Source organism: Dermacentor albipictus, chromosome 7, assembly GCF_038994185.2.
Source record: "Dermacentor albipictus isolate Rhodes 1998 colony chromosome 7, USDA_Dalb.pri_finalv2, whole genome shotgun sequence".
NCBI lineage: Eukaryota > Metazoa > Arthropoda > Arachnida > Ixodida > Ixodidae > Dermacentor > Dermacentor albipictus.
Genome location: NC_091827.1, coordinates 22754418 through 22771342, shown reverse-complemented (window position 1 = coordinate 22771342; position 16925 = coordinate 22754418). Strand labels below are relative to the sequence as shown.

General features: G+C 48.3%; 1 protein-coding gene across 3 annotated transcripts in view; it reads left to right on the top strand.

Moving 5' to 3' along the window:
* LOC135915668 (uncharacterized) overlaps positions 1–16925 on the top strand; it is a 381759-nt gene that overhangs the window by 221076 nt on the left and 143758 nt on the right. The window contains exons 5-6 of one of the 3 annotated variants that reach the window (XM_070521762.1): positions 7825–8093; positions 11057–11264. The exons of 1 other annotated variant lie outside the window; for it this stretch is intronic. In XM_070521762.1, coding sequence (XP_070377863.1) covers positions 7825–8093; positions 11057–11131 — 344 coding nt within the window. In that variant the 3' untranslated portion in view covers positions 11132–11264. The remainder of the gene's footprint in view (positions 1–7824; positions 8094–11056; positions 11265–16925) is intronic. One more of the 3 variants, XM_070521761.1, reaches the window with a different exon arrangement.

Genomic DNA, 16925 nt, shown 5'->3' with positions numbered 1-16925 from the left:
ATGTTGGCAAGCCCATGGGAAAAATTCAGGGGGAGTTTGAGAAGGGCTATGGCATAAGCTGATTAGAAAGGAGTGTGGTGAATTAATGCACAGAAGCCACATTAGCTCCAAGTAGTATGTGATGCTTATTGGTGCACATGATAATCCTGGACCAGCAGCCATCAAGACGCCGCCCCCTCATTAACATATGTGATCTGTTCAATAAACTGAAAAATTTGGCAAATCGGCAACAATTTCAGCTTCAGCGATATCGTTGGTAGACCCATTTGGGTTTGTGTCAGCATATTGTTTCTTGATGACAACGGGACTATGCTAGGCAGAAGTTCTCATTTGGTCATTAAATTGCGAATATTAGTAAATGTTACATGAAAACGAAAGAGGGCTGCTTGCTGACGCAAAAGGACGGGTATTGGCTAATCAAGAGAAAGACGATTGCTGTGGTATTTCTCTAACTGCCTGCGATGAGTCATCGTACACGAAGCGTTTTTTGCCGATGTGTAGTGTCCTGAAGCGAAGTGAAAGCTTAACACGTTTGTATTTGGCGAATGATACAAGGTGACTGCACGCGGATTGGACTACACAAGGAAAGTCTTCACGGACGCTATCAGATGAATTTGTTAGTTTCGGGGCATGAGAAAATGTAGTGCGTTTAGTTTTGTGGAACCTGAATCTAGCTATTCTTTGGCGGCGACATGTCTTTTACAATGGTGTCCGAGACAATGTGCGCGTTCGACTTCTTTAGGGTCAATAGTTATGTTATGGTGATCCTGCCAGTGACGATGGTTATATCTTCCGCTTAGGTACATGTTACAGTCATATAAGTGCTTTCAAGGCCACAAAATAATAGATTATTACGTCGCGATCGATTTTCGACGTCATCTAAGCATATTACAAATGCAGAGACTAAGCAGGCTGTCTGAGTGGCGTTTGTGTGGATGTAATCAAGGGCTGATCTAAGCTATATAAGGGTTTTGTAGTGATTCTCGAGTTCGTTCCTTCTCTCGTTCAGATTGGAAATGGTTTTCTCCGTTATTAGAAGGTGGCTTTTAGTTCGCCAACCTCTGTGATGAGCCGAGTATTAGCTGGCGAAAACTTTCTTCAGTTTGGAAAGAACGGTGTTAGAATGGGGACCGGCATTAGATTCAATGTCACTGGATAACAACAGTAGAAGAGTGCAGTTGGAGTGAACACAATCAGTAGCAATAGCACTCAGACACTGTGGGCTTGGTAACTGCACGAAGAAGTAATGAATAGTTGTCTTCGAAGAGAGGCTATGCTGCTTACCAACCTGAACTGTCAGAAAGAGGGGATTCGCGTTATTTTCTGTGGCACAGCCACCATGTCCACGACGTATCGCTGACGGTTTCTGTGGTTTTATACATGATGAACGTGGTGATGTCGACCTATTGGGTGATCCATGTAGCGGCAAGGGTTTGATAGATGCGTGGGGGCATGTCACGGGCAGCGGTGACGCTGGTGTGGACGTAAGCAGCCCCAACTTCATCGCAGCTGGGATGAATCGAAGGGAGTGATGATGGACCCGACGGCGCTGTCGTCAGACTGGGCAGGAATGCAACGACGATTGTGACAAGCACCTCTATTATCGGGAAGAGTGGATTAGTGCTCTTTTCCGTGGCGCAGCCACCACGCCCACCTTTCTAATGCAACCGCCCTAACGGAGCCCTGCTCAAACAATTCGGAGTTTGAGGATAGAGTTGACTGCCCACAAACGCCACGCATCAGCAAAGAGGACGCAGTACGTGTAGACCGCAGAATGTCTAGAGCGCATCAATTAAAACACCGACACAGATGGTATGACACAACATCGAAACCTACTATATGGTTAGTATTGTGGATAGCCTACTGCATACAATGAAGGTAGGCATACCACGTCATATCATATTAGGACGTGAAACGAAGGACTGAGTGAGGCAACCTAACCAAAAGAATACTAAAAGTGTAGTGGCATTGTCCCCGTTCGCGTTAAACCCCCCTGTCGCTACCAAACGACGAGGTGCTCTAAAACGTAATTTGTTGTTCGTTAAATCAGTTATTTGTAGACCCAGCGTATTCCTAGCATATATTCTACAGCTGATTGAAATTTCACTGTGGCAATCATTAGCTCTTAATCGATGTTTGCATGTAAATTGACAGGACACTTTCAAGGCGGACAAGATGAAGACAACATTTCTTAGTGTAGCGAGCTATCGCGTAGTGGTCACCCGCCGTGGTTGCTCAGTGGCAATGGTGTTGGGCTGCTGAGCACGAGGTCGCGGGATCGAATCCCGGCCACGGCGGCCGCATTTCGATGGGGGCGAAACGCGAAAACACCCGTGTGCTTAGATTTAGGCACACGTTAAAGATCCCCAGGTGGTCGAAATTTCTGGAGTCCTCCACTACGGCATGCCTCATAATCAAAAAGTGGTTTTGGCACGTTAAACCCCATAATTTATTTTTTTTTATCGCGTAGTGGCGGTATAGGGGATAGTATAAAGACTAAGCCAAAAAAGTGAGTAGAGAAAGCCATATGGAACCGATCATTGATGGAGCAAGCAGCCTTATTCTAGAAATTCTTCAGTTCTACCGACGGCCCAGATGAATTTTTTTTACAGGCGCATTTAGGAGCAGCAACACTGGATGCCTGGGATGCTGTGACATGATAAAAGTGTTTGAAGAGAAGAATTGCTTAAAGCAGGCAGCACCAATTTTGGTGAGTTTCTGAACATGCAAAGAGGCAGCAATGTTGGTTTGAAGTTTTCGTGCAAGTTTAGGATGTTTAAAAAGCTCGACACGTCTAACTGCGCGAGCAGAACAAAAGAGCAGATCGTAGTTTTCAGTTTATGATGGCCTGCTCATTTAGCGCTAGAAAACGCTACTATTTGACAAGTCTTCTTCTACGATATACATAAGTTGTCTCGAACGTACGCCTGCGTGGTGGATAAATGGCTGCCCACACGACAGCGAATGCTGATGTCAACGGCGAATGCACATGGAGAGATGCAACGATTTCAGAAGTCCGCAGCAGTGTTTGCCAATTTTCAGTGAAATCTTGGCACGCAGACAATTAGGAGTGTTTGTCTTTATGTGAATGCTGTTAGCAATGCCACCAGAATAAATTACTATGTTTCCCCCTATTCTATTTCAGACCTTTAGAGAACACGGTGATGGGTATTTGAAAGACGATATCGATTATACGGACTTGTTAGGTTGTTACTCGAGGAATCGCAGTCATACTTCGCCGGAAACCAGATCAGATGGAAGTTTATTGCTGAACGGGCAGCCTAGTGAGGCGGGTACTGGGAGCGGATGGTGCGATCTATGAAAATGGCATTGCGAAAGGCGTTAGGTCGGAGCAGCTTGAGTTTCGAACAATTGACCACCGTTATTTATGAGATGAAAGTGGTGATAAACTCACGCCCTTTGACTTTCATTTATGACGATGCTCAAGAGCCCGCACCACTTTCACTGGCGTACCTTTTTGTCGGAAGAAAGTTGAAGACCCTTCCCCCACACCTCCTGCCGGACGAAATTCCTGGCGGTGCAATGCATCTCTCACGACGCTGGAAGCACCGGACTGCCACGGTCGATGGTTTCTGGAGACGGTGGAGGAAAGAATACTTATTGGAGCTCCGATCGACACATATGTGCCGACCAACCACATCGAGCATTGGTGCTCCTGAGGGAAGACCGCTTGAAACGCCACATGTGCAAGACCACCAGAATTAGGGAAACATTTAGGGATAGAGACGGCAGGGTGTGGTCCAGCAAATTGTTATTAAGTGAGGGAACAGAGGTGAACCGACCGATACAGCTGCTGTATCCCTTAGAGATTGGGGAGGAATGAGCTCGATAATAGTTTGCTCAAACGGGGGAGATTGTTGTATATCCCCCATTCTAGAGCCAAAGGATCCCCGCACTGGGGGCCGCCGACGATGTGGTGAGGAGGACTGCCCCACCTAAAACGGCACTGTTAAGGTCACTCTGGCAGTAGCGCTGGACACTTGACACCCCTCAAACTGCGTGCAAATTATTGGCGGGTGGTTTCTACGAATAGCAAACATTGGTGCGATGGCGTCTTTCAAGTTTGGAGTGGGTTGCTTGCACGTGCGGGGTGCAAGAAAGCCTATTTGGCAAAGTGTATTGTGACTTTCCCTTTATCTCTAGTGTCTACCCTTTCCCGTACCTTGTAGTCAAAAATAAACCGAGTCTTCTTGATGCACTCTAAGAGAACGGACGTCTGTCGTTTTTCCATCAGGTAAAAGTTCTTCGTCTTTTATTCGACCACAGAAGGCACCGTATGTTCTCGCTAAACTCTTGAAGTCAAATTTTCTTTTTTTTTAGGCAAATGGGACGGCGAAGATTCTGGGACGGTCGAGGCTAGAAGGTGCACAACGGTCTAGTGGTGCACGGCATCTTTGCATTGAGAGGCGAGTGGAAGCAGTCGGCGTACTTTGTCCCCATCGCAGATCTCTCAAGAAAGGGTCTGCTCAGCGATACCATGCACAGCAGACGCCGGAGTAGGCCTCCCTAAATTTCCCACGCACTGGTGTCTGATGCGCAGTGGCAGACGTACGGCCCACTTTCTTTCCCCTGCTAGGCTCCCTATTGGCGGCGAGGGGTTACGGAGTCGCCATCTGTCGGAAGCGCCTCCCTTGCGTAGTACGAGGGATCGCGCGGCGCGCTCCTCATAGGTTTCGCATACGGCGCTCAATAAGAACACCACGCGGCAGCCCTCCTGGACATTTATGTGGGTACTCTCAAAACGAGGGAAGTTTTTGACTGTAGCTATAATAATCTTGGGCAAACTGAAAGCATATAATCGCTTACAGATGCTATCTCTTTACCGAATACGTATACAGTGTACGCCACTGCGAGCGGTCACCACGATGGAGTCTGCCGAACCGGCTTCTTGCGTGACAGGTTGGCAAACGCTGAGAGTGAACTATGTGAAATACGTTCTTATAGTGGGCTGTCTGTATAACCAAATGAGGCATAACAGAATGGAGCCTCAATCAAGCTAATTTCGCACGGTTTCGCAGCGACCGACTGCACGTCTGCATGCATGTCCGCGCATGTTTTGCTTTCGCTGTGAGCGCGTTTTCGCACCATGCCGTGAGCTTTAGGCCGCAGCATATGAGCATTTGACAGTACACTAGCAGCCATTGTTGCGTCGACGCTATCAGAACTGTTGAAAAATAATTCCGTTATAGAGACTTCGACGCCTAGCTACGGCTACTGTGATGTGCCGTCGCGACGATTCAATCTTTTTTTTTTGTCTTTTAGGTTCTTGGACATTTGAATATTATTTCTCAAGTTGCGTCGCACTGTATGTTTATCGGTCTTCTCAGCGTGCGATTTCCCTCTGCTTGTTTTTCGTAATCCATCTGCATTAATTCATAACACAAACATGACCATATGCCGTGCCTTTCTTTAATGTGCGTCTTACCGCTCTCTTTCCGTTCCAGTTAACTTGCCAGCATCTATATTATCAACAAGTTCATAGTTCAAACCGTCATGACATTAGCCGGGCAGCGGTCGCGGGCGAGGGTCTCAGTGCGCGTTTTGTGCTACTCACCGAACATCGCGCAGTCCCGGCGCCGTAGCAGAAATGTTCCTCGCGTCTGTGCTTGCTGCGTACATGAGTTTTAGCCGATGGCTGTCTGTCGGTTATAAGTTTCGCCAGCCTAGCTTCACGCAGCTCCTTGCGCTGCGGCTACGTGTGAATAAGGCTGACACCGGGCTCCGTTGCGTACGTCCGGCACTGCGGCACCGAGCAGTAGTCTAATGCTGCACGCCTCCAAAGGCAGCCACTACCTATTATAGTACTTTCATATGTTGTCAAGCAGACACCCAAAGCGATAAAGCCTCGCCACTTAATCGGAACCGCGGCGCAAGTCGGACTATAAACTTTCGTTTTCAGCTCGCTTCAGAAGCAGCCGACGCGGCCGCTGTGTCCACGGGATCCCTCATGCCACGTCACGCCGACGGTGGCGCTAAATTTTCCAGTGGTGGAGCTCGCCCCCAATTGCGCGCGGATTGTGCCGCACAATCGTCGGTTCCGCTTGTGTCCGGTCGCGATATACGCAGTTGGCGGTAGAGTCACTGGGAAAAAATTTTTTCCAGTGACTCTAAGTTGGCGGCGAAGCGCAGCGCCACCGCTCTCCCCCCCCCCCCCCCTCCCCCCCCCTCCGGCTTTTCGCAGGACGGAACTGCGCGTTGGCTCTCCGCTTTCCTCTCTCCTGCGCTCAAGGTAGAGCCACTGTTGTCGGCTTCCCTAGCGTCGTTTCATTCGAACTGCGACGGTGTTGTCGGCCTCGGAGTCTACACGGAGCGATGGCGACAGCGACGGCAAAAGTACGCCTAGATTATCCATATAATTGCTGTCTCAAGCAAAAGGGCGAAGGTCACTGCTGCCTTGTCCATTTTACGGGTGTTCTGTCTCCGCCGTGTACCAAACGGAAGCATGCTGAGGGCGATGTGACAAGTTGTGGTGAATCCCTAACATGCAATAAACTTTGCATTCGGCGACAGGGTGTTGCCGCGGCGCTTTTATTTGCGTCATGGTTCTTTGTAGTAGCGTTGTAGGGCTGTGAGTCAGGCGCCTCGTAGATGTGGAGCGCTGCCTATGGGGAACAGGGGGCTGAGGTGGTCGTCACGGTGTTGTCCTTCAAGCGTCACGGTGAGATAAATCAGTCAGCTAGCGTTGTACAGGGTGCGTAGCAGGAGACGAGTACTGCGAGCCCCTGGAACTACGATCTATCATACAAGTACAGGCAGGCAGAGGGATCCCTTCGCGCGTGGTAATAGCCTTCCGCAGGTTGTCGTAGATGCCAGCGCGCAGTGCAATATTGTATCACCAAGAGCAGGCCACCTGGAAGGTCAGGTGTTGCGTGAAGACAGTGCAGATGCTGATTGCCTACGTTGCTGAGGTAAATGTGACTATCTCCTGAAAGGACTACATGACATGGTTGGTCCTATAAAAGTTCTGCAGGCACGCAACCGCAAGATCGACGAATGCAATGCTTCGAAAGGTAAACGGCTTGCTGCCTTTTACCGAGAGAACGCCTATGCTGGTGACGTCGAGTTGGACGGAGTATGTATTTAATGACTGCGGAAGCTGTGGCTCTGTTTAAGACTATAAATCGTTTAAAGAATGTGGAAACTATCTTTGGTGAGTTTGTGAACTCGCAAAGTGACAGGTATTTACCTATAAAGTTTTTGATTCAGGTTTAATATGTTTAGAAAGGTTCCACACGTCTAACTGCGTGAACAGAACAAAACAGCAGATTCTATATTTCAGTTTGTCTGCTTGCTGATTTTGAGCAAGAAAACGCTGCTATTTGACAAGTTGTTATGTGCGATATATACAAGTTGTCTGGAACGTAGGCGTGCATTGTGGATAAGTAGCTAGCAAGACGACAGCAAATACTGATAACGCCTGCGACTGTAGATGGACAGTTACAACGTTTTCAGTAATCCCCAGCGGTGTTTGTCATTCTTCAGTAAAATCTTGGCGCGAATAAAATTCGGAGTGTTTCTTATCTCTATGTTAATGCTGTTAGCAATGCCAGCGCAATAACTGTTCCGCCTATTCGTCTCCGAACCTGATAATGCTCCTTCGGATGCAATGAGTATGTGTCAGGAAAGTGCTTGCTCAACAACTAGATTTTATGGTTTGAAGTAAATCGTAGTTAACGATTATTATTTGAAAAAGTGCTTCAGGGCGAGACCGCATAGTCAGTGACACTCTCGAAAGTGGAAGTCTAGATTTGAGACAGTACATTATTAAATTTCGGTACCTTGATCTCTCCTCCGACTCGGAAGTTCCGGGAGCTCTCCTGACAAGGGTCGACGTGCTCCAAACGAAGCTGTCTGGTGCGGTGGGCGTTGGCGCGTCTATCGCAACCATGGTCACATCCAGCGTTGTCAACCAGGACAATGCCTTCTACCATTGGGGCCTAGGGTTCAGCTACCCGCCGCCAGGAGGCTTCATCCACGTTGTCGAGGCCGGGCGGCACCCGGCGAGCGGCCGCCTGGTCGCGACAACTAGTTGGCAGACAGAAGAAGAGGTGCTTGGCAACGGCACCATTAGGGTGAGAAATGCTTGTGTTATACACGATACACACATAAGGATGCATTTCATTTTATTCCATCTTCTTTCCGTGAAGACCCCCCGAGGGCGTATTACATATGGGGTGCAATCAGGTAAAAAAAAAAAACATTAATAATGCCACATGTGTTTATATACGAAATACGTTATTGAAATTTTCAACGAATTATAATGCACAGATAATCTCTATGACATGTTGGGCATGGCCGCTCTAATCTTTAGCTGCACGTGGGAACAAGGAAGCTGAAAAAGTTACAATTCGAGCACGCGGACGAAAAACTTGACAGTTGTACTTGGGGCGGTCTGAAGTGTCTGATGCTCGCATGGTGTAAGGTGCATGATTGAGTGATAAGCAATAGAACTTGTGCCAAAGTAATAGGGTGGCTATGTGACGGCAAACTGAGAGAGGCGTTAAGGCAGATTTATTTTCAGAGCTGAAACACTGACGTCATACGAATAAGAAGAATGTATGAAGCTTGTAGCACGATTTTTGTCTGCTTCTAGGTCGTTTATGAGACTAACACGATGCTGGTTCTATATGGCTAGTGCATTTTCTAGTTTAGGTTGAATGAGTGCCTTGTAAGCAAGCAAGTGTAAGGGATTTGGGGCGAGGCGAAGATGAGTTTACGAAATGGCAGTGTATTGCTAGCTGATGACATCGCGTTGGTTATGTGTTAATTCTGCGTTATGTCATTTAATACTTTTATGCCTAACAATTTGAAAGACGATACGGATTGTACGATCCCGTTTGCGATATTGTATAAAAAGGCATGAAACTTGTGTCGACGGGTAATGGAAGAAGCTTGAACTTGCTAGGGTTAAGCATCTTGAGTCAGTCTTGTCACCATTGTTGGATGTGGCTAATATCCGGTTGGAGGGCTTCTTTATCCGCAGCGTTTATTACTCGGCAGTAGATAACGCAGTCGTCAGCAAACATTCTGATTTGGCAAGATGCGTGCAATGGGAGATCGTTAATAAATATAATTTGTGGGACGCCTGATGTTAAGGAACAGGGTAGGCAAATTTTCCGAAAAAAATCGATTTTTTGTTTTTGTGTAATTTAAAATCTCTATTCTTTCCTTAACATGGCCCAGTGTTTCATTTGCGCGTACGCGAAATATTTACCTCAAAATCAACATTTTTCGAAACCTAGGCAGTATCCAGCCACGCCCCCTTAGACACATGCTCGGGACCTTGCCTCTCCTAAACCGAAAAAAAATTTTGTTTTCACCGCCTATTTTTTGTCACGTTTTGGCGGAATGGCTGTCACTCATCTGGCAACAGTGAAAACCTAGCTAGCATGTTTCACTTAGCCAAACGAATGCTAAGACGCAGCAGGATTACTCGCAATGCGCGGCGTTTTGCTCTTGCTTTGACGTGTTTTTGCGGACAATCGAATTTATTTATACTTTGGTGCTGGTTATTTAGCGGTAATGCAATGACAAAGCCAAAGACGTGCTTTAAAAAAACGTCTCTTCCACGGAAACCGGCATAAGTCGACCTCCAATGACGCCAATTCTCCGCAACACAATCGAGGAGTGGGCGCCGCAGCCACCACGTCAGCGTCTGCACCGAAGCTTTCGCGCTCGGCGGAACGCTCAAAGGAGAACGCCGGTGTTTCAGCAGCTCTCAAAGCGTGAGCTTCTGCAGAAATGTCACCATGGAAAAAGTCGGAACGCGAATGAGGCGTTCAACAAGGTTGTATGGGAGCACGCTCCGAAGAATGTCTTTCTTGGCCTCAAGAGGCTGAAAATGGCGACAATGGATGCTGTGCTAACTTTTAAGGACCGCAGTATTGCTCGAGCCGACATTTTGAGGTCATTCCGAGTTTCTCCAGGACGGTTTACAGTCCAGTGGTTGCGCGAAGTTGACCGGCGGCGACTGTACTTTGCAGAGAGGGCTACACGACTGGTAACTAAGGAGGTCCGGAAAACAATGCAGCTAGCACAGAAAAGTGTTGACGATGGAGGGGACTACCAGGCTGGTGGCTATTGAAAAAATGTGCCAGAATTTGTTTCTATAGTTCTATATTGCAATAAAGCTCTTTCTTCCACTTCAAAGCCAATTATCTGAAAACACCAAATTTTGCTGCATTTGACCCCTTTTTTCAGACACTACAACCGCTAGGGCGATAACATTTTACAGGTATTGAGCAAACATTACAGAAAGTCTACTGAACCAGGATTATAAATATTCTTGAAGGGAATTTTCGTTTACAGGCTGTTTACTGCAGATTTTGGCTCTAAAATTTGGTGGGCCCAGTAAAAGAAATGAAAAAAATCTAATCTTCAAAAAGAAATAACCCTGGTTCAATTTCACTACCTAACATTGCTGATTACAATGCCACCAAGAATAATGTTCTAACCCCAGCAGATCACGAGAAAAAGGGTCAGGAACATAGCCTAAAATGCATGGCTAGAATAGGACCTACCCTGTCCCCTTAAGTGCCACTACGGTGGAGCAATTGCCAGCAACAACTGCAAGGCTAATCCCACCAGTAGCCTACAACCACTCAACTCAACTCACCCGACCGACACCTTTAAAAGGGATGTCGGCTTCATTCACCAGCAGTGGACACGGCCGCACCACCGCGACTATGTCACCTGAAGTTCCGCTTCTGTTGCTGGTGTTCTACGGATGCATTTGCCTCGGATCGCTCAGGGATGCTTATTTTCCCCCTTATGGACAACGTCTGATTACTTTAATAAGATATTAAGAAATTTATCATGTATCGTATATTTGAATAATCCATCTAATTCCCGACCAGTCCCCGTAGTGGGTAGGAGCCACGTGCTGGAACGACAGAGGTCGAAGTTGCGCGTTTGCACGCGCAGTTTTCGACACGCGCGGCGCCGAACGCGCCCACAAAAACGCGCCCACAACGACGTAAAATCAGCCAGGTGTGGACCACTGCGACCAGCTGCTGCTGCTGCTCCCGTGCCGCAGGAACACGTCAAAGCCGGCACGCGGGAGCATGGAGACCATCACCTCCGTCGTCTAGGCCAGTCTTCCGGGGCCTAGACGAGCTGTCGACAACCGCCTCCACCCCCCCCCCCCCCCCGCCCGGCAAAACCACGCAAGAACCTCGGCCCCGTGCAGCCCCGCCCGCGGCAAAACCATCAGCGCAGGACCCGTAACAACATGGCGCATGCCGGTAAGCCCGAATATGCAAGCGCTTTATTGCAATTGCAAGTAAAAGGGTAATAGAGACGTTTTCATCCGCCCTTCCCCTGAGCTAGAACTCTTACAGTTGCCGTGGCGAATGGTCGACCAGTGTTTGTTGGGTTAAGAGGTCTCTGGAGATGTGACAGATGCACATTAGACTTTGTTGAAGAAAAGTGCGAAGCGAAGTGGTCTCACCTTCACGGTCTGCTCCATTGGCTCTCCTGCGGGGACATGTCAGTGTTGGGCCTTCTGCTGCCCTCATGACCTTTGTGTGCACGGCAAGCTATCACCAGCGTTCCTGCCGTGCAATTGCGCGCAAATAACAGGCACGAGCCGGAGGGAGAGGAAGTATCAGGCAAAAAACGAATCCTTTGATTAGGAACTCGCAAATGGCAATACTTCTCATCTAGTCCTATTTCCTGCATCCTCAATAGCTATGCTGCCTATGACAATCAAGCCGCTGTTCGGAAGTGCATGGTAGCTGCCAAGGCGCTGGGTTGGCAATACAACTGCAGGGGACATATTCTGCGACTATCGCTTCGGCGACACCGTTCGCGTGACGTAGGCCTCAACAAGCGAATCAGCTTATCCGATTATGCTCAACCAGTCAATAAGCGCGCGCCTAACGGCGATGCCATCGCAGAAGCGACACTATAGCCGAAATTGATCGTTGCAGAATACGTCCCCAGTGGTTCCGTGAGCTGCCTCACCGCAACATTTCTCGGCAGCGTATAGTTAAAACTCGGTTCAATAAGGAGCAGCACAGCGCTGTCATTTTTAAGTTCATTTAGTAAGCCATCCTTTATTTAGGACTCCTGATGTATTTAATGGCGATTACCATTTTGTGGCGCTTGGAGGAATCGTACACTCCACTGCTTCTGGAGTCTTGCTGACCACGCATTGAAAATATTGGCCTTTTGATAGGCGCCCATCATTACTGGGAAATCATCGCGGGATCCACTAAGCGTACGTCTCAGCTCCAAATTGATGGCAGTGGAGACTGTATTCAGATGGACAGTCCAGGCCAAGGCCGGCACAATGAAGTCAACAGGAATCTGCTTCTCGGCTCCTGGCGTGATGCGTATAGAAGGGAGTTAACAAATTGACAAGGAAATATCAGCCCAGCTAAAGTCTTTCTGGGAGCTCGAGCACATCGGTATCGAGGAACATGAGCCTGTTCCTCACCAGGACGCCTTCCTTCAGCGATATAAAGAAACCATTAACTTTTAGAATGGCAGCTATAAGTTGTCGTTTTCATGGAATTCGATGGTTAACGAGCTTAGCGACAACTACGAGTGCGCAGCAAGGCGTCTTAGAGCACATACAATGCGCCTCGTGAAAGGAGATTCGTTTATTAGGGAGTACGACGCCTCCATAAGAGATTACATAGAAAAGGGCTATGCAGAGCCAGCCAGCAAGAATTACGACACGTCGGAAGGTCCGGCGTACTATATGCCACATGACGCAATTGCTCATCACGAAAGCCAGGCGACGAAACTGAGGGTAGTATTCGATGCATCATTAAGTGCCAAAAAGTGCCTCTCACTGAACAATGTTTTGGAAAGTGGCCCTAACCTAAACCCTGAGCTCATTGATCTGCTGATCAAATTCCGCACTTACAACATTGCCATCGTTGCGGATATTGAAAAGGCCTTTCTCCAAATCTCCCTATCAGAGGGCGATTGGAACGCTGTGTAGTTCCTCTGGTACGCTATGACCCCAAAGAAAGGGGAAGAACTTCCAGCTGTGGTGACCTGTTGGACTACTCGAGTGCCGTACGGTGTCACGTCGAGCCTATTTCTCTTGTCTGCAACGTTGCAACATCATCTTGAAGGCCTGCCGGAACAGTATGCTGAGACTGCGGTATCCAGCGCAAGCATTTTTACGTAGATGACCTTGTAACTGGGGTTGACAGCCTTTACAAGGGTAAAGTCTTGTGCCAGGAATAAAAATTTATATTGTCTCCAGCAGGGATGCGGCTACACAAGTGGATATTGAACGAACGTGATCTCGTAAACTTCATGGAGAATGGCAATGTGGAACGAACGAACGCTGATGATGGATATACTGCAGCTACAAAGCTTTTGGGAGTTGGTTGAAATGCTCAGACTGACCACTTAGAATACAACCTAACTTCACTCATCGGCCTCCTCTCCGCAAGCGCCGACAACAAGAGATTTGTGCTGCAGGCCTCGGCAAGAGTTTTCGACCCTTTTGGATTTATTGCTCCCACAACATTATGTGTAAAGTTAATGTCCCAGAAGTTGTGGGAGTTCGGAATTGGTTGGGACGATATCTTTGCCTGAAACATTGCAGCCTGAGTGCGACTGCTGGTGTAAGGAGCTTTCATGCATTGGAGTATCCGTTCCAAGACAGATAGCGGCAGGCCTAAGAAGTGATGATACGGAGAAAGTGGCACACATTTTCTGTGACGCAAGCCCGAAGGCCTCTGGTGTTGTCGCATATATCGTGACCAAGTCTCCGTTCGGACTAATAAATGTAAGCTTGGTCATGGCCAAATCAAGACTGACTCTTTTGAGATGCCTCTCGCAACCCCGATTGGAGCTGTTGGGAGCCCTTGTTGGTGCGCCGCTATGCCATTACGTAACCAAGACCTTGGATCTGAAGAACGTTGCTACTACCCTCTGAACTGACTCTTCCGTAGCTATGTACTGGATCAAGGGAAACGCTGCCAGATTGAAGCCTTTCGTAGCAAATCGAGTCTCAGGATTGCAAGCTCTGACAGATCTCAAGGATTGCAAACACTGCCTAAGTTCAGACAGCCCCGCTGACCTAATCACCCGAGGCATTCTCCCATCAGCCCTGCGGGAAAGCGAGTTGTGTTGGAGAGGACCCCGTTGGCTTCAGGAGGATGACACGCATTGGCCAACAATAAGGACCCGAGCTCGAACGTTGGGGAGTGCCAAATGAAAGAGCGAAAGGTGACGGTGATGCCCATAGTATCCTCGTCATCCATGGCAATTCTCAATGTTGAGAATTAAAGTTCATTCAGCAGAGTCGTGCGAGTAACCGCGTGGGTCCGCCACTTTGTCGACAACTGCCACAACAAAGAAGGAAAGACAATCGTCCCATTAGGAGCTGAAGAAGTGATCCGCGTCGAAAGATACTGGTTGGCTAAAACTTTAAGAGATGCGTCCAGCGATGACCTTTCAAACCTGAATAATCGAAGACCTCTGCCAAGAGTTCCTTTGTTTTACCTTTTATCCCGTACTTCGACAAAGAGAGCCTCATGCCAGTTGGTGCACGCTTGCAATTCAGTGATAACAACGAAGAGACTTAGCATCCCGTCGTTCTCCGTCGCAATCACCCCCTCACGTGACTGCTCATACGGAAGGAACACTTGAGAATGCTGCACACGGATGTACGCGAGACTCTAGCACAGCTGCGAGAATCGTCTTGAATTATCAGAGGACGTCAGGCCGTAAAGAAAGTTATAAAGCAGTGCCTCGTCTGTCAGAAAGTTGCCCTCCAGCTACGCAACCAGTAGCACCACTTCCAGCTGACAGAATATCAAAAGGAAACACGTTCGGCATCGTGGGCATCGATTTTGCAGGGCCCTTCATCGTCAACAGTGACGCGACAACAAAAGATGCTACATCGCTATTTTGACCTGTGCTGTGACACTAGCCGTCCACCTTGAGCTCGTCAGCGACCTGTCGGCTACAGCCTTCCTCTTGGCCTTTAAACGCTTTGTGGCACGCCGTGGAACCTCCTCGACGGTCGGACAACGCGCTCACATTCAAACATGCAGCATGGGATCTAAAGGCCATGTTCGCGCTCTTGCAACTCGAAGAATTGCAGTCATACTTCGCTGGAAACCAGATCAGATGGAAGTTTATTGTATAACGGGCAGCTTTCTGGGGCGGATTCTGGAAGTAGATGGTGTGATCTGTGAAAATAGCGTTGCGAAAGGTGTTAGGTCGGAGCAGCTTGAGTTTCGAACAACTGACCACCGTTCTTTATGAGATGGAGACGGTGATCAACTCACGCCCTTTGACTTTCATATATGATGATGCTCAAGAGCCAGAGCCACTGTCACCGGCGCACCTTCTTGTCGGAAGAAAGTTGACAACCCTTCCTCAACATCTGCTGCCGGACGAAATTCCTGGCGGTGGAATGCATCTCTCACGTCGCTGGAAGTACCGGACTGTCGTGGTCGATGGTTTCTGGCGACGGTGGCGGAAAGAGTACTTATTGGATCTTAGATCGACACATATGTACCGCCCAACGACATCGAGCTTTGCTGCTCCTGAGGGAACACCGCTTGAAACGCCACATGTGCAAGACCGCCAGAATTAAGGAAACATTTAAGGACAGAGACGGCAGGGCGTGGTGCCGCAAATTGTTATTAAGTGAAGGAACAGAGGTGAACTGACCGATACAGCTGCTGTATTCCTTAGAGATTGGGGAGCAATGAGCTCGATAATAGTTTGCGCATCCTGGGGAGATCGTTCTTGAGCCAAAGAATCCCCGCACTGGGGGCCGCCGATGATGTGGCGAGGAGGACTGCCCCACCTAAAACGGCACTATTGAGGTCACTGTGCCAGAAGCGCTGGACACTTGACACCCCTCAAACTGCGTGCAAAATATTGGCGGGCGCTTTCTTCGAACAGCAACCGACGGTGCGATGGCGTCTTTCAAGTTTGGAGGGGGTTGCTTGCACGTGCGGGGTGCAAGAAAGCCTATTCGGCACAATAACAAGAAAGGGGCTGGCAGATGGGATGGCACACTGTGGTATAAACTTTTTTAAAAGTTTATACCACAGTGTGCCATCCCATCTGCCAGCCCCTTTCTTGTTTTTGGACTTCCATGACAGCTGACGATGACGGAACAGGGTAAGTGCCCCTTGTTATCCTTTGCCCATGTAGCAATCCTTGGAGATAGCCAGTACAGATACCTGAAGGAACATTTTCCACCAGGCCCACACGCGCCATACATAAAACACCTTAGTGGGGCACAAACATCAGATATTCTACCGCTAGTATGTGATGCGCCAATTGACACCACACACTTTATCATCAATGTAGGCACAAACAACCTAAGAACACAAAGCGCCGCGGACACGATAGAGTCCATGAGCGACGTAATAAGAACCATTCAAGCCGCTCGCCCAAACGCACACATAACCATAACGACTGTCGCTCCCCGCCTACAAAACAAACACCGCCCACTATTCTACCAAACTAATGCACTCATGAAGCACAATGAGGAGATTAACAAGCTAAACTCACTAATTTTCAACTTAGAAAACGTCCATAAGAATGTTGACACCATGCACCACGCGGAAATACACGAAGCACCACACGAACACCTAGCTTGGGATGGCTTCCACTTGAACCGCAGTGGAATAGAGCTAGTTTCACAATACATCAAGTCCTTTATTAAGGACAAGTACAGAAAAACTCTTTTAAATTCCACCTCAAATACCACCTCCACCAACTCTGCGGAACGTGCAACCGCGAAGAACACAACTGTGACAGTCACTTTGAGGACACAGGGAATACAGACAGTGGAATGTGAAGCAAGCCACTGCACAAGTGAAACAGTCAACACAAGAACAGTTGGAACACAGACAGTGGAATGTGAAAAGAACCAGAAGGCACACACACCACCAAAAATGACATCAACC